The sequence below is a fragment of the Lytechinus pictus genome, chromosome 13 (assembly GCF_037042905.1).
Source record: "Lytechinus pictus isolate F3 Inbred chromosome 13, Lp3.0, whole genome shotgun sequence".
In the NCBI taxonomy this organism is placed as follows: Eukaryota; Metazoa; Echinodermata; class Echinoidea; order Temnopleuroida; family Toxopneustidae; genus Lytechinus; species Lytechinus pictus.
The window spans coordinates 5,313,952-5,335,577 of NC_087257.1; the positions used below are offsets into that span (position 1 = coordinate 5,313,952).

Here is a 21,626-nt window from a genome sequence, read left to right on the forward strand (position 1 = left end):
CACAATTTCATATTATTACTCAGCGTACTGCCATAAAAGGGATCTGTTTTCATATAGGTCTCACGCGCGTAAAACATGTGTGTTAAAATGGCACTTAAGAAAAATTCATAAAAAATAAATGTGAAATTAGAGGGTCGAATGTTTACTACCTTTGGATAGGATCAGTTATATATATGACATTCCATATCTGACCAGAGAAGGGTATCGTAGCAAGCTCATTTTAAAAATAAATCGCCATTTATGAAGATAACTATGATGGGATCAAATTCATCAACTGAAACAGTAAAATAGCCCCAATTCTTCCGCCAGTCAAAAAATAGTTCCAAATCATTGATATATCTTCCCAATTTGGGCAAAGGAAGTTCAGTAGTTACCATTTCTAGAATCAGTGTTAGATTTTGAATCATATTCGTACACTTTTGTCAATCAGCAATATCAAATTTAAAAAATTCGAATGGGTTGGGTCGAACGAATATCTTTTGCCCTCCTGATGTAATTAGGCTCATGGCACCTATAGGACTTTCATTGTTCAATGCAATTTGTGTTGGTGAGTGTGCCCTATACAGATCATAACGAAAATTGACAGAAAATGAAGCAACGATTATGCCTATATATCGAGATCAATATTAATTTCATGTTTAATTCTAAGCTTTATCGTATGAATTCATTGTTATGAATCCAATGAAACTCATACGATTCAAAATGATTCATTGGTTAGGGGAACCCCCGCCCCCCCCCCACTCCGGGGTCGGAAGGACCGCATGCGTGTTCCCAAAATGTCCGGTAAAGGGGTACTTTTTCGCGGGACAAGTCCGGCCCGCGAATTGTAAAAAAGGGGGGTGTTTTTGTATTTTCACCTGGAGATATCTTAAAAAAGGGGGTGTTTTTTTATCGCTCTCTTTGGACCCCTGAGAAATTTTAAAAGGGGGTTATAAAATATCTTGAAAAACATAGACAAATTGATCAATTTCCTGATAGTTTTGGAAGCTCATTCAGGATTATTTCATTTTGAAAAAGTAAAATACGGACCTTTTGTTGGAATTAGAGCTCACCTCATCTGACAGATAGGGGGTATACATTGAGCAGCGTTCCGGACTTAGGGGGGTCTCCAATGCAGAAAAAGCACGCGATCAGCCCTCGAAAGGGGGGTTCAGAAATTTTGGCAGACCTTCGATAGGGGGGGTGCTTTCAAAGGGAGGGAACGACCCCTAAATAACATTGAGTGAGGGGGGCGGGGGGGGGGGGGGGAAACCATTTTCTTGTTCACTAACTCGATCGGAAAATGCTGCTTGTTTGAAACTGCCTAGCTATCCCTCCCCTAGTCCACGAGGGGATTGGCACATAGAGATTGGGAGTCATGTGCCCTCTTAGAACTCCAATACACCAAGGTCCAATCTGGACTACCCCTCCCCTCGTCTTCGGCTCATGCATCCCTCCTCTGGATCTCGGCTGTCGTACTATTCCTCTTCCTTTCTTTCTACCTCTCTTTTTCTCCACTGTATTCCTGGTTTTCCTTCCTTCATTTTCATTCACTCTTCTTTTGCACTACTTAATCTTTCTTTCCTGTTTTTCATGTTTAAATTTCTTTTACTTTTTCTTTATTTTTTTTCGTTCAAATTTATCATCACTATCTTGTTTTCATAATCTTCTCATTTTCCTTTTCTAAATTTACTTTCTATTTATCTATCTATCTATCTGTCTATTCATCTATCCATCCATCCACCATCCTATCAATCTCCCTACCCTTTCTTTTTATCTTCCGTTTGTGTTTTCCCTGTTTTTTGTTCTCTACTTTGATGATTCGATCAATAATACAATTATGATTTAAGAGAAAAATCACTCCCTTCCCCCAAAATGAAAAAAAAAAACACACACACACTAACACACACACCCTCCCTCACACAGACCCTCACACACACGCGCGCAACCCTCTCTCACACACACCCTCACACACACACATAAACCTTACTATCCCAAAACAGATACATAAACTGAACAAACATGCACTATTTCCTCAACATGTTAACAAAATTGCTTTCTGTTAACTCAAGTTACTATCGTTTCATAGTTAAAAGAAAACTGTTTTAAAATAATTTACCATTTCAAGAAACGAAAGTTATAAATTCCTGAATTGGAATATGTTTCCAATTTAGGAGGTAAATTACGATTCCAATTTTATTTGTATCCATCATCGCCATAAACATCATTATAATCAATATTATCACCATTGTCTTGATAACCATCACCGTCTTTGTCAACATCATTATCATATTTATCATTGTCACCACCATAAACATCATTATCTTCGTCATCGTCAGCATCATCATCATAATCATCTTCATCATCATCATCACCATTGTCATAATCATCACCATCATTTCTTCATAATCACCACCACCATCACAATCGTCACCATCATCACCATTATCATCGTCCTCATCGTCGTCACCATCATCATTTAATCATCATTTGACCATCATCATTACAATCATCACCGTGATCATCATCATTACAAATATCACCATCTTCAGCATCACGATTATAATCATCATCATCACCATAATCTCCAATAACATTACGATCATCATACCATCATGCTCATAATGGCCATGAGCATTGCAATCCTCTTCCACATCACCACCATTATAAATAACAAACTATAGAAAAAATTAACAATTGTTTTGAAGTTTCCTCGTCAATATTTTTAATAGCTTTTTGCCACAATTTTCTTAATATGCTACACATGTACACAAGTTTATCTTCATGATTTACATCGCATAGATCAATAGTACATTCCAGGAAAAACAAAATGATGACTGGAAAAAGCATATCAGGTTTATGATAAAACGATATGGAGGTAGGATATGAAGACTACAATATATATTTGTATACTCTGCTGGAAGTTGGTATGGTAGCCTTAATGAATCTAACACTGAATTTATTGCTGACTGATGAAAATCATCAGGTCCTAAAACCAAAATGAACCTTGCACATCAATATTTATATCCATGTGATGGCCTATGAAATCCGTAAGACAATACACTGAATTTTATGGAATGGACAATTTACACATGAAATCCCTTAACAGATTCCTTCGAAATTCAAATTGTTGAAATATCGTAGGGTCTTTTAGCTTTTCCAAGCGTATACTTGCAAAAAATAAATAAATATCTTAAAAAAACCTTGACTTCTCCCAGGCATATTAATTTCTGAACAAAGGCAACTAAATGTAACAGGGGAAATCAATTTTTTTTCTTTCTCCAAATAGAATAACACAAAACAGTGTCCAATTTTTGAAAAATATCATAATGAAGAATAAAGAAAATGATTTTTTTGTCCAAAAAATACATTTTAGGCAAAATGAAAATTAGCATGCAGCACATAAATCTGAACACAAAGAAAAAGAAATGTCTCCTCCAAAACATTCTAAAGAAAAAAGTCTCGACTCATTTGAAAATGGTTTGCACTAAACCGAGCATGCACAAATCAATCTTGATTCAGAAAACAAGACATTTTAATCATTAGTACGTTTATTCAGGGGGAAAAAAGAGACAATTTTCAAATGATCAGATGCAAGCATTCGGGACTTGCATCTGATTCTGAAAGTTGCGTTTGAAACGAAAAGGTATTGGAGGTGATTCACCAAGACCTTCAATCAATTTTGAGAGATACAATTTTATCAGGTACGATAGGCAAGGATGTAGTCGAGGCCTGTAGTTCCGAGTCATGAGGCCGGCAAAATGTGGCCGAGAGGCTAGCCTCAACTGCATCCCTGCTGATATCTATACAGTTTATAATTGGATTACACTACTAGTGTATCCCTAACTGCCCTTTAGGAATCCTTTTCCCTAAAATGGATGTAGGGTGACTAGGGTCAAAGGTCGCAATGAGGGTGACTGGGATCAAAGGTCGCAACAAGGGTGACAGTGATTTTGGTCTATTCACTTTAACAGAGAATTATGTATAGAAACATTACACACACAAACTCCTGTTTCTATGACAACATAGAGAAGCTGCTGAACAAGATGGGCATTCATTCAGGGGGCGTTTTCACAGACCCAACTGTGACTTTTTAAGTTGAACCGATTTCCAAGATGCACATGGTATACAACAGGGGCCGCGGAACGGTTTTCAAAGTGGGGGGGCTGACCATACAAAAAAACACAATCATATGGTAATTTTTACGTTTTTGTACACGGTGTTTGAAAAAAGTGGGGGGGCTGAAGCCCCCCCAGCCCCCCCCGCTTCCGCGGCCCCTGTACAAGACATCACCGCATTGGTCAGATCGCGATCAGGGATTGCATACTACTAGTATAGTCTGCACATCAGAGAGATTACTGGTTTATGCAATACCATTTGCATTGTTACAAAAGCTTTAAGTTGACCACATTTAAGCTTTGTGAAAGAGTCCCCATTTTTTTTCTCACAAAGAGCGAAGTGCGACTTACGTGCTTAGTACTGACATGCACAATGATATTTATTGCGCAGAGTCATCGATTTACATGCAGTAGCAAAATAGATCCTCGGATCAATGTGGTGATGCATGCAACTGGGAATTTAAGTGCAACTCAAGTCACACTAGTCTTTGTGAAAACACTCCCCATGATAACACTGCCATCTGGGGTCCGTTGCAGAAAGAGTTGCGTTTAAACGCAAGTCAAAAAATCAATCGCAAGTCCCAAATGCGCGCTGTTGATTGGTTGAAAATCAAGTTGCGCATGATGTTTAGAGTTGCGATTGATTGAAACTCTTTCTGCAACGGGCCCCAGGTTACTATACAAAAGGATGAATCTGGCTAGGAAAGGGAATGGGCACAGCTGCATGATGGGTAATATTTTTGACCTTCACACTGTACAATAGAGCTTATAACCAACCTGTCTATAATGACCAAATGAAAATGCTGGGAATGACCTTGAGGCAAAGTCATAACCCTCTTGCCAACCCAAAACACAGGGTCCCTGTACCAAACTTATGGGATTACAACATTTATTAAGTCAACAAGTTAACCCATTTCCAACTGGAACCATGTGATCCCTGCACATAACCTGTGGGAATCACAGAATTCAGTAGTCAACAGGTTAACCCATTGCCTACCTGAGCCAGGTAATCCCTATACAAAGCCTACGGATATTACGGAATTTAGTAGTCAACACATTGCAAAAACACCGGTGTTGATTTAACACCAGCCTGGAATCTATATATGTTCACACCAGAGAAGTGTTAAACTACACCAGTTTGGTTTTGGTCTAACACCAGATAGGTGTTTGTTCAACACCAATTAGTGTTAAAACAGCAAGGGTTTGATTCCAAACTGGTGTTGTTTCAATGCTTTTCTGGTGTGGACATATACAGATTCTGGGCTGGTGTTAAATCAACACCCGAGTTTTTGCAGTGCCGGTTAACCCATTACATACTAGAACTGGGTGATCCCTGTAGAAAGCTCATGGGATCACAAAATTAAGAAGTCAATAAGTTAAATAGTGCAGTGGTGTTTCATTTAGCTGTTCATATGTTATGCATGACTGCACTGCAAAAACTCTGGTGTTGATTTAACACCAGTTTGGAATCAAACCAATGCTGTCTTAATACTAATTAATAGTAATTGGTGTTATATAAACACCTATAATGTTAGACCAAAACCCAACTGGAGTTGCTTAACACTTCTCTGGTGTGGACATATATATATTCCGGGCTGATGGTAAATCAACAACAGAGTTTTTGCAGTGTGCAAGCTTTACTGGTGACCCGACCTCAGGTGCCAAGTCAGATTCTTAATGATCTCGAAAAACTTGAATCCATGTTGTAAACTAATATAGGCCAGAAATTGGCATCAGTACTGAATTTTTAAGGGTATACACTGCAAAAACTGGTGTTGATATACTACCAGCCCGGAATCTATATATGTCCACACCAGAGAAGGGTTAGACAATGCCAGTTTGGTTTTGGTCAGACACCAGATATGTGTTTATATAAAACCAGGTAATATTAAAACAGTATCGGTTTGATTCCAAACGGGGGTGTTGCTTCAATACTTTTCCATTGTGGACATATATAGATTTGAGGCTGGTGGTAAATCAACACCGGAGTTCTTGCAGTGTAATTTCTGGATCTTCATACTACAGATCACAGATTCCTAAACCTGTTAATATATGGCATCAAGTGGAGATCTTAACTATATTGAGTGATTTCAAGTGTGGTGTCGATGTTAGAAGAACCATATTGCCTTCCCTAATAGTAATACCTATTTTGCGAGTGTTCAAGAATGATACATAACACAGTATCCATTGCTCAACGACGAGCCAAATTTGTCCCAAGTTTGGTGTGATGCTGATGTAGCAATTAGTCCAACACGAACACCAAAAGGTCAACACTGAACTTGATATTACCCAAATGGTTATCAAAGACAAGTTATTGGTCAAACACCAACACCATAAGGTATAACACTGAACTTAGAATTACACGATGGCCACTCAAGACAAGTTCAGAAATCATGATTAAAGATGGCAGCCAAGGGTGGGTCCTGCGTGGGCTGTACATGGGGTTACATATTTAGAAAGGTGTTTCACAACAACAGTTGGGGCATTGCAAGAAACCTAACAATCAATCGCAAATCAATTTGGGATCCAAGATCAATCATATATCTTCCTATCAACTGCAAATTTCCAATAGATTCCAGGGGCCCGTCTTACAAAGAGTTGCGATCGATCCGATCAATCACAATTATGGACGGCTGGCAATGTCAACATCTAAAATGCATGAATGTTCAAAGTGTTTTCTAGATATGACGTAAATTACATAAATTCGTTTTCTTGACAGTTTGGTGGTTCACCCTTGTTTACAAAGGACATTTTGAAAAAATTATGCAACTGATGGATTTCCATAGACATACGATTGATTGGATCAATCGTAGCTCTTTGTAAGACGGGGCCCTGATCTGCTTCCCAAACCTGTATTTAGTCCGATTTGCTCAAGCTAAGATTGATCAATCAATCAATTGTAAAATTGCAGCATGAATTTGCAATTGATTGCAAATATTTTCTTGCAAAAGCCCCTTTTGACCAACTGAAATTGCACTTCAATAAATGGTGGGTTGTTCATGCTTCTGTCGACAGCTTTGACAAAGTCATCTCCAGGACAAAGTAAGTTTTCCCTATGCCTTAAGAAACTGAGCATGAAAGCAAATTAAAATTATACTTCCGCCGAGGACCAACGTTTGAGATCTAAAAGTTTTCTGTAAAGTGACATCCTAGGTTGGTCCTTAAGTTATAGGCAACGAGTAGTATCCAATGCATGAAAATGAAACCCTATTATAAATAAGAACCTTATGCATAACCACCCATAAACACCAGTAACCCATGTGCATAACTTATGTAACAACCCATTATACATAAAAACTTATGTACATTAGAATAGACAAGTGTAGCCAGTTGGCAGATTTTCATGGTCTTCTGCTTTTCTTGCTGTCTCCTTTATAACCTTTTTTATGTATCTTTTACGGAAAATTTACAGAAGCACATGTTTTAATATAAATAAAACATGTACAAATGAACCTACTACACATTAAAAAATGTGTAAATGCGAACCCAAATAACAAAGGTATATAAGAACCTGTGTGTCCACAGGAACGCACAAGTACCTATGTTCACAAGAAGCCAATGCAATTACACACAAACAGAAAGTGAAGTGCAATTTCAGTAAATCTCTGTTGTGAAATGCCCTACATGTAGATTTCTACACAGTAGAATAAACATATAATGATGTCACGAGTCTCCAGCCTCTCGCCAAGCACACATCCTCCTCCATCTCAGATGGCGTATTTCTTCTTTCCTTCTTCATTGATGATGCAGATATGCTGTAGGGAAAGAAGAGAAAGAATATGAGTTTGACAGGCCAGAGTTGGTATTCAATCAAAAGAATTGTACTTTCCCTAGAATTTTACACGGCTAGGCCAAATGCTTAAACTTGTTTCCAAGGTCCTGTAACACAAATGTTAGCGATTAATCGTACGCTTCATTTCTATGATTGATTGTACATTGTAGCCAATGGAATCAATCGTATAAAAATGTTCTATTAAGATCATTGCTAAGCTTTGTGTTACGGAGCCCGGATCACATCTATTGAGTATTTTACTTTATCAAGCCAAATTTCATCAAAATACATTACACTATTATAGCCATTGTAATATAGAATTTAAGCCAAAAAATTTAGAAAACTTTAGACACAAGGTACCATTAAACCCAGCGTGGTAGTACAGACCTTAGTGTCTAATTTATTTGTTAATTCATTGCAACCATCTCAGTTGGATTATTGACAATAAAAAAAAAGCACAATTAGATACACTATTAGAAATACAGACAATTGAAAATACATAACAATATATACTGTGTGTTAATTATTCTTAAAGGGCAATGACCAACGTGGATAAATACAAGAACAGTAGATACCCAATTTTTCCATATTTTACTGGTCCCCGAAAATAAATAAAAGCATATTAAAGACCATAAAACCATAAAAAAGTTTTATTTTGATGTCATTTATTGCTTTTATTGCCCCCCCCCCCACAACATACAAACAAACAGTACGTGTACACACAACATAATTCATGAGAGTAATTTTTATAATTTACAAAAGACAAGAAAATATCATTTGTATCAGCTTGATACATTTCTTACTGGTCATGTCGGACCAGTAAATCTGGCTATTTCTGAAAAGTCACTGGCCCGACAGCAATCTTTACTGGTCTGGGACAGTAGGACCAGTGCCAGTGTCGTGCGCTGGTTACACTTACAAATTGAATTCTAACTAATGCCATCACAGCCAGGGACACTTATTACGCAAATGTTTTTGTGTTGATTTATTTCTACTTGTCATTAGCTGAAAAATGTTTGTTTTAACCAGGGTTTGGCTCAATTACTTTCTTCAATTACAATAACTTAATTGAAGAAATGTTCACTTACAATTACTTTTCAATTAAATTTCATTTGTTTCAATTACAATTACTGAATACTTTTGTCAATTACAATTTCAATTACTTTCTATAAAAGTCATGAATGAAATCAATTTGTATTCTGTACGTCGGACCTCCCAATTTCAAAATCATTCTAAGTTACAAAAACTGACAAGATGAAGGTTTATGCTAAAGAGCATGAATTTTGCCTATTACACTCTTTGATGCTGAAGCAGTTGACATGAAAAAGGTCATGAAATTAAATTATGAATTAAACAAGTTTATTTTAAAGTAATTGAAGTCAATTACATTTCGTTCAATTACAATTACAATTACTTTCCCTTTCAATATTTCAAATACAATTACAATTACTCAAAAAATGTAATTAATTATGTAATTGATCAATTACCTTGTAATTGAGCTCAACCCTGGTTTTAACTTCATTTTTTTCCTTCATTTTTCATGTTTGCAATATTTGTATTTATGATGTAGGGCCTCCAATAACTACCGGTTACTGATGGAGGCACCCTACTTTTAAGAACACAAAGTAAATAAATACATAGATGAATACATAATTGAATGAACAAATATATATATATGGCTCGTGTAGAAGGGGAATTCAAGGGATCTCATACTTACTCCTAAATCACGGAAATACTCATTGTAATCCAGAGCATAGCCAACCACAAACTTGTCAGGTATCTCAAATCCGCAATCTAAAAAACAAGACATAAAAATCATAAATTAAAAAATTGCATTGGAATGGATTTGAATCGTTGAAAAAAAAATTGCCACCAGTCAAGCAGTGCAATTTTCTAACACACCATTAGAGCAATTACATTTGTGAGTAGTCCCATCCCCATAATTTTGTGTCTAGTTCATGTGACTATCCGCAAAATGAGCCACTATTTTCTTCTATTCTCATGGTTTAAAAACAGAACACCCAATTCTTTCCCACTTAATCACAATACATTTTTATAATAGTTTTCTTTTAACTCTATCTTAACTGGGCTATTTCAGACCAGGATATAGGGGGGGGGGATCAATTTGACCCCCCCCCCCGATGAACTTTGTCGGAGATCCTTTTGCGATCATAAAAAGCATAAAATAAATCTGTTTCAACAAAATTAAAAAAATAATCATACATTTATGAATTTTGGTTGAAAAACACAATTTGCATTGACTTTGTACAAGGATTCACGTTTTAAAGCAATTTTGGGTCTGACATGCGCTTACAAAATGTTGCGTAATTTCGGAACCTTGTACCCGAGAGTGAAAACTTGGTCACAAAAGATGCGTAAGACTTGAAAGTCAAAAGTCAGTGAGCGGTGCAGTCAAAAAATTCCGCGCAACGGCGAAGTGACGAAATTTGTCGAGTTAGATAAGGGTTAAAGCATATGCAGCACAAACTGCAAATACCAAGTTACAGAGGAATCAGTGATTCCTGTGAAAACGGAGAAATTTGATTTTTACTTACAATCAGGTCGATAGCCTATACTCCTAGGTGTCCTCTTCACTAATAGACTGCACACTTTAACTGTCTTGGGATTGTGACCTCCAACGACCTTTAGTAACCTCTGCATGGTGTGACCTGTGTCGATGATGTCCTAGAAAGGAAGAGAGAGGTCATGTGACTATAGCAGAAAAACTTGACATCAAAGAGATGCTCCAGGCTAAAGATGTTTATATCTCAATGAATAGAGTAAAATTTACAGAGGAAGATGCTGAAAATTTGATCAAAATCGGATAACAAACAACAAAGTTATTGAATTTTTAAGATTTGCATTATTCCGGTGAAACAGTTCTAGGCATGTCTTCATGAAAATTCATTAGGTGGGCTGATGATATCATATCCCTACTTGTTCTTTGTGTTTTATTATCAGGAAATTGGGTTTATTAAAAAATTTTCTCCCAAGAACTTAAACAATTGGATTGATAACTGAGTAAGTGCATTGGTTGTTTCTTGCTGCAACTTATTTCATAATGATGGCGACACACCATTTACACATGTATGATTAAATGAAACAATTACGATTTCAAGTAATAACATAAAAAAAAAGGAAAGTGGGGATGTGACATCATCAGCCCACCTAATGAATATTCATGAAGACATGCCTCGAACTGTTTCACCGGAATAATGCAAATCTTTCAATAACTTTGTTATTTGTTACCCGATATTGATCAAATTTACATCATTTTGCTCTGTGAATTTTACTCTATTTATTTTGATATAAATATTTTCAGCCCGGAGCATCTCTTTAATCTTCATTTGTCAAACTAAAATAATGTCAGGTACATGTATAAAATGGTCACTGTACAGCCCAGTGTCTTTATGAATAACAAATAGACACAACCCTGTTAACATTGCAAGTCCATAAACAGGGACAAAGAATTATTGAACGATAAAAATATTTTTTTCTCATTTGATTATCTGTATTTATACTTTGTTATTTGTTGTGTTATCTATTTTTTGAGGGGCCCACATTGTACAAGCATTGCTTTTTAGTGGGTCCCTCCATTTCCATCTTAATTTAATTTCTATTGAAAAATAGTATACTTATTTAAAACCTACAATGTGTTGCCCAAATTGTCTAAGTGTTTTTTTTTTTTTCACAACATATGTATCATTATTTTCTTTTTTTGCAACGTATACAAATATTTATGTTTATATATGGTATACAATTCATGTATGTACAATTGATGGAAGTGAAATAAATAAATTTGAATTTGAATTTGAATTTGAACATAGCTAATTTTCTATGTAACCTTATGGACAAAGTTTAAAAAAAGAAAAGAAATAGGGACTGTCCATGTAAAAAGGGACAGTTGGCCAGTATGAACACAGAGAAAATCAAATAATCAATTTGTGTACTTTCAAGATATCCCAGATATCGGTGACTTAAAAATCATATCCCTGCCAGGAATAATTCAAATGATGCTTCATATCATTTGAACTTGATTTACTGTACAAGCACTATCATAAAAAAAAGAGGATATTCTGGTGAAAATTTGTCGATCCTTTTGTTTCTTTCTCCTTTTTTAACATACCACAGACACAGGAAATAATTGGGACCTTACAGCTCAGCTTTTTAATGGTCAAATATTTTTTGGGACACTTTTAAGGGTAGAAGATTTACAAAAAAAAAAAAAGGAAGAGTAGACTGATCATTAACATCATAACGTTGTGAATGTAAGATGCTACTATAGGTCTACATCATGCTCTTTGTCTGATCACTTACAATAGAAGACATGCAAGGACCACAAACTTTACAGCTGCAATTAATGACTAGGTTTTAATGAAACAAAATGAGTCACAATGGTAAAATATTATATGATAGGCATGTCATGTAACGGCCTCAAATGCTGACTCCCTAGTCAAAATCCGCAAACCATGTGGTACATGATTCATGTGCAGGCATCATTGGTTTTTTTATTTTAAAATGACAGGCAGTCGTTTCTTGCAAGATTTAATATATATTGCGCCAAAATTCTAATAACTGTTTTAACACACTTACTCTGGAGTATGTAGATAACACTATCAATTGAACTTGATATGAAACAATTAAGAAATTAAAGTTCAATCTTGCATGTACAAGCACAGAAATGCCCCACCCCCTTTCATACCTCAACAATGAGGATGTTCTTTCCCTCAAGATTTTCAAGGTTGTCTCCTCCAACAACATGGATCTGTCCGGTTGACTTGTCATTCTAGATGAAAAAAAAAAGGAAAAAGATAAACAGGAAGGAAAAATCCCGAATCAGCCTCATTAGTATCATTTTTACAAAGCGTTTTTATAAAAGAGCAGCCAGCATTACTCATTTTTATTCCATCAAAATCACAAAATATTGTACCGTGGTCTAAGAGAGAAATGCCAGTTGTGGTTAACGATCTCAAAATGAGTTTGAACAGAATCCAATAAAATGACCACCAAAGTTTTTGTACAGGTATGTAAAAATGAAAAATATGAATTGAATTGAATTTATTAGAACGTCACTGGCATTCGCCAATATGTGCCAAATGGCTATGGAAGGAAAAGTCTAATTGCTGAGAAAACAGCAAAATAAACGAGGCATTCCAGCAAATGTCTGGTATTTTTCCGAGCAATATTAATACACTGTCCCACACATGCATTCCTGTGTTATTGATCATTAGAATTATCGATTTTGAGCTAAGATTTCACGAATTTACAAAGATAAATTTACACTAATGTACCAGATCTGAATGTGTGATAATATTTTGACAATTTTTATTTAAAAGACTTTCCCATTGAAATAATTCATGATTCAGATCTATGATAATAGCGGTGAAAATTAACCTTGATTTTAAAGACTTTTTCATGAAACAAGTGTTGAATGCAAATTCATTCTTTTACCCTTAGAAGGAAGGGGGTAGAGTCATTACTTACCTCGTAACTCTTGAGGCGGATGAAGTCAACACGCAGCTGCACAGAACGTCCAGCGTTCTGGTTGAGGGCTTGCACGTAATTGAGAAGGTCGGAGCAGAACTTGTAGCCTCCTTTCAAGACGCAGAGGACGACGAGAGACGAGGATTCCCCCATGTCATCCCAGATATCCCTGGCAAGCCTTTCTGTCCTGGTGAGATATAAAGTAAAATCAATATATAATGAAATAAGTCTGGAAAAAGACCATCATAACAATGACCCGCATTCAACATGAAGTTCATATGGGAAAGAGTTCCATAGGCACCCCCCCACCAAAAATAACAAGATTGTTGAGACTTCCGGTTCGTTCACCTCAGATTTTTCTATCATTTTTTTACTGTTGCTTACCTTAGTTGGGACTCGAACTCACCTTGTTTTACCTGCAGTCAAGACCTCTTCCCGCTATGCTAGCGAGAAGCGCTGATACCGGAAGGGGTATTTTAACGATTATCAGCCGATAGTTCGACTAGTCTAGACTCACAGACCCTTTACTGACTAAATAAACCGATGTCTATGGACAATTACACGCACTAAATCCTGCTCAAAATTTGACGGAGTAAAGCCATATTTTTTATATGTATTTGCACTCCCCATCACATATGTTCTATATTATGGCTAGATATATTATTCTGAACCTTCTCCATGTCTTTATTTTCAATTTTAGTGGGGGGTGCATATGGAACTCTTGCCTTCATATGCAGAGTGGCCCGAGTGGGTGATGTCATCTATTCCCTCATTTGAATATTGACCAACGTGTGCATAACACTGATTTGTGAATTAAAGAAAAACTTGAAAAAATGTCATTACTTTATTTTAATCTGATTTTGATGAAACTTTTTAATGTTTATGCTTGTTGGATTCTTCCCTTTTTATTCAAATAAACTTTTTGATGGGGTGGACTTGTCCTTTAAGTAACTTGGACTATAGAGCACATTAAACCTACCTATCAGCGATGACCCCCTGGGGAACAAGAATTTGTGAAATAGAGAAACTTTAAAAAGTGTCATTAGACTACTTTATTTTAATCTGATTTTGACGACTGTGTTCTGCTTGTTGGATTTTTCTCTTTTTATTCAAATCAACTTTTTGTTCGGGTGGACTTGTCCTTTACGAAACTGGAACTATAGAGCTCACTAAACCTACCTATCAGCGATGACCCCCTGGGGAACAAGAATCCTTTCCAGGTCCTGTTCATAATGCCTTGGGACGCAAAATGTGTTGAGGCTGTAGCCCTCATACTCATCAGGTATCTGCAAAATATCAAAAATCAAAATAGAAAAGACTGTTTCACCAATTACAATTCAGACTCTTGGTTTAATTGCCATGCATGCACAAGGCCAGGGCTGTAATCAATAACCTCTTTATCGCTAGTCTTGTCGATAATCGCTTGTTTTTTTACACTTAGCGAAATCCATTTAACCTTTCACTCGTCGATAATAATATCTGCTATATAAGTATTATAGAGACACGAGTCATGACAGTGATTCTCCGCAATTTAACAGAATTCACAGAAAACATATTTTTCCTCAAAATGAAAAGAACAGCAACACTGCAAAATCTCAACAAAATATGAATAGGGTCTACCATCATGAGACATGACCATGTCCATGTCTACTATTGTACAACGCCTACTTAGCTTGTTGTACGCAGCAAATGGGAGGCTGAATGTCAAACATTCGTACCGTTGCACAAAAGACGTACCATCCAAAATGTACCGTTGCACGGCTTTAGGAGGTGACGTCACAATACGATTTAATTCATTGCGCTCGGTAAAAATGAACAATACGCGTATAAGCCAGCTTGCTAAATGCGCAAGGCTGCCCAAGGTCATATGCTTGTGGGATTTTGCTGTCTGCTTTCAGTATTTTTGCTCCCTTTTCATAGATTACTATAGGGATAAACTCTTTGTTTTTTCATATTTTCGCTATATTCCGAGGCGTTGTACAACACAAATAGCGAATATTCTTATTCGTGCAATGGTGCGAGATTTCGCATTCGGTGAAAGAAAGATTAGCTCTATTCAACTCGGCTCACGCCTCGTTGAATAGAGCATCTTTCTTTCACCTCATGCGAAATCTCGCACCATCGCACTTATGCCTATTCGCTATTTGTATACTATAGTACTAGCCACAAAACACAATCTCACTTCCCTATACCATTCATGCCTATAAAGTATAATCATGACAATCCAAACACCGTGACTGCATCTGACTCCATTCGATCGTATATCGAAAACATTCACAAGCGCAAGCTCAATTTTAGTGAAGTACACACCGAGGAACAGACAAAAAAAGCTTTCGGTCTAGCCCAACGTATCGTAGTACTACTACTAGTAGTACTACAGTTACACTTACAGTATCATCATCATAATCATATCAATCTAGGCCTAACTATTTTAAGTTAGGCCTACCACAGTACCACTTGTTGTTGTTCGTTGTGGGTCGTTTCCATACCCAAATGATCTCCTCGGTGTACTCTCAGTCTCAGTGTGTTTGTCACAAGGTTGATGAGCTGCTAGGTACTACTATTTGCTTAGATACTGGTGCTAGAACTTAGAAGTTGGCATTGGTGCTTGTGTCTTTTGTGATGAAGCAAGCCAAAGAAGATGCTATTATAGATTGCATTTGGGGTGACAATTTGGGGTTAGTCCCAAGGAGGGAAAAGAGGGATATATCTAGAATTAGAAGATAGGAGGGGGTGCTTGTCCTTTGGCTTTGATATTCAACGTCCACTACCACTACCAGTACTCAGTAGTAACTTTAAGTTTTAGTACCACTACTAGGGACAGTGATTTTCCGTTTAAAAAAATTGCCTTTTCCGTTTCAGAAAATCTCAAATTCCGTTTCAGCATGTCAGAAAACGGAAATTCCGTTTCCCCATAGACTTTGAACACACGGAAAAGTGACAATTCCGTTTACACATTGAATAGCAAAATCGCAACATGTACACTCGCACTGGTCAAAATTCGTATCTGCTACTGTACCAACAACACAATAGAATCCATTCTAATCGGATCTATGCGGGTGCATAAAATATTTTTACAAACCCATTTAGCATGCATTCATCCTCACATTTCACATTATTTCATGGTGAAATTATATTTCATCGATAATTTGGGTTTTGTTTTGACATCGTTATCATCAGTCAACGGCTTTTGCCAATCCGCCATCTTGGATTTTAAGACCACGATATCGTGCTGTTACATCTTCAAACGATATGTGTACTGCATGTGAAGCCCAACCCGGCCGGCCGGCCGGGTACGGGTGCGGGGTACAATCGAGTGTGCTGATGTCGAGTGCAGTCACGATGTGTGAATTGTCATGATAGTATTTAGTAGCGAAGTGAGATCGTGTTTTCTGGGGTTTTGTGGCCATTTAATATTCTCATTTTGTTGTGATTTTGCAGTAATTTCTGTTGCTATTCTGTGTATTTTGAGGGAAAATACGTTTTCTGTGATTTTCCGTTTGAAATGCCACTTTCCGTTTCAAAAGGCCCTTTCCGTGAATTCCGTCCGTTTTCCGCGATCGCGGAAAATCACTGTCCCTACACTACCAGACTTTTAAAAAAGACATCAAGTCTAACTCTAAGCAAACTGGGCGTTGTGGCGTGCGCCTGTAATCCAAGCTGTGGCCTGTGGGGAAGTTACAAATTGATGCAGGGGTTCGAGCCCTGGTCACGTCTTTCGGATGGCGACGTTAAAGGTCGGTCCCAGACGTAAATAATCATATCTGATTGATACACGTCTGACAAAACTCAAATACACACACACACACGCACATGGCATGGCCTACATCAAGTAGCACGCAAGAACGGGTAACAATAATCACGACTTGCCATTGGCATTGCCAATGCCATGGCAATGCATTTGCCATTTCCCATTCATTGGTTGCATTGTCCATCCATAAATGGCTACGCCTACGGCTGTTTGTGTTGTGTACAGAGGCAGAGCCAGAGGATCGCGATCGCGCCTTTCGAAATCATGTGGTCTTGTTTTCCGAGCAGGCTGCCTAGCGTAACTAGAATTTAGTTCGGATCAATATAAGTTGGACCAGAATCGCCTTAGAAACCTGACAAAATGGTCACAAAAGTACATTTCACACAAAGACATATTAACTTACTGATATTATTGTAGACATTTTGCGTATTTTGGTTGCAGGCTCACCGTCAGATCTTTCGCGCGTTTCCCCGTTCATCGTGTTTATAAAATGGTTTGACCTCTGAACTTTTACGGCAATATTTCTTTTTTGTAGGGTACAATTAATAGATACATATTGATGTTGATATTTCTTTCTTACTTTGAAATTTTCAGTACCAATAATTCACGATATATAAATTATAATAACTTCAATCAACAATTGTTATTTTCATGATATGATTTGTTCAAAATTTAGATTTTGTCATTGGTGTCATATTGTCCCTCTTGTACAATGGAATAAGCCCAACTGTGCTTAAAACCGGAAGTCTCTTACGCGCGCTTTTCGCCTCGATATATTACCGGCTCGCTCTCTCAACTGATCCCTCCACTTCAGATCAACAAGCCAATATAATATTGATCCCCATCCCAGTCCTTTCCGCAGGAATTATATATACCTTTGGTACTCAAAATTATAATCCTTACGACTTCCATAACCCAGTAAGCTATAAGTATAAGTAAGTTTTTGAAATATATATATTTTTTTTAATTAAATTTTTCTTTTAAATTAAGTTTTGAAATATTTCTTCCCGTTCTGGTTGTTAAAGAATACATTTAAAGAATAAAAAGAATGTTTCTTTTATTTTAATGTGCTTTTTGACATATTACATTACACTTACCCCAGAGCATGACTGGGGTAAGTTGATCGGATCCACTTGTCAACCTGTTTGGCGGGAAAATGAGACTGCAGTTCTGCTGCATATCCCGGTGCTCCATAATTACGTAGCCAGGCCTAGGCCTATATTCCGCAATATTTCAAAAGACTTTCTGAAAGCCCGGTTACTCAGTCACTCAAGATTTTAAGTAATTATATTTCTTCTTCTTTTCTTTATTGCGCCATGAGCATCTTTTAATGATGGATCCTGGCGCGTACAAACGCTCATGGTCGCATGTCATAAGGTTGTCAAATTTCGCGAACAGGGTAAAATTGTTTTTTTTTTCTATGTTATAGGTATTACCATTTTGTAAAAATGAAAAAGTTTTAAGTCTCCCCTGAAATACCTTTATTTTTCCTTAAAATGACTTATCAACAGCTAATTATTACATAGACGTCACTGAATTTTGAAATGTGCTTTTTCTCAAATTGGACCTGCTGCACATAACGGTGTCAACAATTAATGCAGCATTGAATAGTATTTTGCAGTTTTAATCTTTTAACATCAATAATCAAATCTGTGACAAATTATCTGTTATTGTATGTATATAATTAACAATATTTAATTTAACATTTTTGCTCCCAAAATGTCTGTCACCGTTTCTGATATGTTTGTCAAAATGACTAGGGCCTACATCATGAGGAGAAATGTTTGTTGCAATGATACACAATTTTATACATAATAAGTTTACAAATTAAAAAATTAAATTAAAATTTTTCCAGTTTACTAACTTAGGTTGCATCAGCTGACATACCCCTTACGAAAATGTCGTGTGGTATATCTGTGTGGTACCCGGCTTTACCACACGAATTACCACATGAATGTAGGTTACCACATGGTTACCACATGAACATCTGTGGTAATTTTCCATATCCTTGTGTGGTAACGTCAGCTGGTAGCTGTGGTAACTTGTTGTCTATGTGGTACTTCTGTGGTAAATCAAAATTACCACATGAATGCATGTTACCTCATGATGCCATTGTGTGGTAATGTAAATTCAAATATGTGGTATTTGTGTGGTATTGTTATATTTCTGTGGTAAATCAAAATTACCACAGGAATGCATGTTACCTCATGATGCCATTGTGTGGTAATGTAAATTCAAATATGTGGTATTTGTGTGGTATTGAATACTTCTGTGGTAAATCAAAATTACCTCATGAATGCATTTACCTCACGATGCCATTGTGTGGTAATGTAAATTCAAATATGTGGTATTTGTGTGGTATTGTTATACTGTTGTGGTAAATCAAAATTACCACATGAATGCATTTACCTCACGATGCCATTGTGTGGTAATGTAAATTCAAATATGTGGTATTTTTGTGGTGTTATGCTCTGCGGTAAATCAAACTTACCTCATGAATGCAATACCACATGATGCAGTGGCGTAACAGGGGTCGGTGGCCAGGGGGGGCAAGAGCCAAACATTTAATTCCCGGTCATATCATGGTATGAACAGGCTTAATGGTGTAATGAAGCATGGACCTATTGTGATAGGTCCATGAATGAAGCGACTATTTTGAGGGGGTCAGATATTGCGTATCGGGCAGAAATTGTCTTTTTTTATGCGAGCGAGCGAAGCGAGCGAGCAAAAATTTTGACATTTTTAATACAAAAATCCAATTTTGTGATAGATTTTGACAAGATATATTTCACTCTTCTCTCTTTCCATTCCTTTTTTTATGGTCTGTACGCCATGTTATGAACAGGAATCTTTGCGGCAGAAGCGTGAAGAGTAAAAATAACGAGGGGCGCAGTATGACACACTTGCCAAAAAGCTGCTTTATACAAGTCCTGAGCGAGCGAAGCGAGCGAGAAAAAAAAATCACATTTTCATGCCTTTCATTTCTCCTTTTTTTGTTCTCGTTTGTAGAACTTTTGGGGGCCAATGGCCCAACCCTTCCATACTCATATACGGCAGTGCTGTGCGGTTGGGATCCGGGACGGGGCCCCTGGAACTTCTTGATATCAGAGCCATTTAAACCTATTTTAATCAAATCGCGGGTATATACAGAATATAGTTTTCACACAACACATTTATTCAACCCAGTTGCGTAATGAACCAAATATATTTGAGGGGGCAAAAGATAGCAATGAGGGAAAATTTACATTCTACATCCACTGCATGTTGGTTCTACTCTTTTTATTTTTCATTATATTGATTTGTTTATGTATTGTTTTTATTGTTCATATGATATTGTATATTGTACCTTTTTAATGGATGTCAATAAAGTGAATTGAATTTAATTAAATTTTGTTAAAAGTCGCCAGCGTGCAAAGCGAGCTGGAAAAAAATTGCCTATTGAAATTAAATTCTAATTATTTGATGGATTTTTTCCATTATATTCAGCAAATAACACATTTCATTGTTTCCATTCATTTCATTATACTGTCCTATAATTTCTTTTATTTCCTCTTGGGTGTGGAACCAAGACCCCCCCCCCCCTCCCCCGCGCCTGTACGCCAGTGATTGAACGGCGGGCATTATATAGCGCCAATTTATATGGTTATATAGATGGGGTCCGGGGCAAAGCCCGGTAGCTTAATTATGATTTGCTTAAAATTTAACAAGCTTATAGCACAATGTTGCGCTGTATGCAGCCCATCTTTAAATTGTTCCCGCTCTTTATTGTCAATCCTCGGCAGCCCGGTCGTGTTATTATTATTTTATTATTGTCCCTTTTCTTTGTTTTCTAATCTAGCTTTTGACTAATTCCATTCTACCTCAGTTTCTTTCTATTGTTTGCCATTGTCATCTTTTAATTTATTTCCCATCATGCTATTGCATCACATAAGCCTAATTCGGAATGATTTGTTCTTTGTCAAATGTTCTTCTTTCGTGCCTTTTCCCGCTTTTTTTCCTTTTCCACTAAAAGAAAATCGTTTTCTTTTCACTTTTCCTTTTCCCCTTTCCCCCCCCCCCTTTCCCTTTCTTTCTCCCTCCCTTTTTTTCTTTTTCCCGTTTTTTTTATTTTCCCGGTGAAATTCGCCAGGGGGGCACCTTGCCCCCCAGCCCCCCCGCCTGTTACGCCACTGACATGATGCCATTGTGTGGTAATGTCAATTCAAATATGTGGTATTTGTGTGGTATTGTTATACTGCTGTGGTAAATCAAAATTACCACATGGAATTAGCATGTAACCACATTAGCCCATTGTGTAGTAATGTCAATTCAAATATGTGGTATTTGTGTGTTATTGCCCTTCTGTTGAAAATCAGAAATACCACACAAAAAAGTAATCAAACCCATAACTTAGACCCCCTCAGCTCACCCCCTATCAAAATTAAAAATTGATTCGCCGGGGGGGGGGGGGTGGGCGGCGACAGGCTTGCGCATGCGCACTTACCGCCAACATTTGAAAAGAATTCCGTTTGCGTTGCATGCG

The 21,626-nt window shown here is 37.1% G+C and overlaps 1 protein-coding gene across 1 annotated transcript; it reads right to left on the reverse strand.

Annotated features, from left to right (window-relative positions):
* Positions 1 to 2,676: 2,676 nt before the first annotated feature.
* Positions 2,677 to 17,616, reverse strand: LOC129274906 (hypoxanthine-guanine phosphoribosyltransferase-like). The gene is made up of 7 exons (XM_054911645.2): positions 17,508 to 17,616; positions 14,533 to 14,639; positions 13,354 to 13,540; positions 12,572 to 12,655; positions 10,425 to 10,554; positions 9,587 to 9,663; positions 2,677 to 7,852 (listed from the first exon to the last, which is right to left on the reverse strand). The coding sequence occupies exons 1-7, from the start codon at positions 17,580 to 17,582 to the stop codon at positions 7,805 to 7,807; spliced, it is 708 nt and encodes a 235-aa protein (XP_054767620.1). The 5' UTR covers positions 17,583 to 17,616; the 3' UTR covers positions 2,677 to 7,804.
* Between the last annotated feature and the right edge of the window lie 4,010 nt (positions 17,617 to 21,626).

What these genes read in the sequence shown, in the direction of transcription:
- LOC129274906 (XM_054911645.2), bottom strand. Translation starts at nt 17,582, where the DNA reads ATGAACGGGGAAACGCGCGAAAGATCTGACGGTGAGCCTGCAACCAAA. An exon ending in CAGGGGGTCATCGCTGATAG is followed by an intron (nt 13,541 to 14,532) that starts GTAGGTTTAGTG and finishes ATATCTCACCAG; the next exon opens with GACAGAAAGGCTTGCCAGGG. An exon ending in TATAGGCTATCGACCTGATT is followed by an intron (nt 9,664 to 10,424) that starts GTAAGTAAAAAT and finishes CTTGTTTTTTAG; the next exon opens with ATTGCGGATTTGAGATACCT.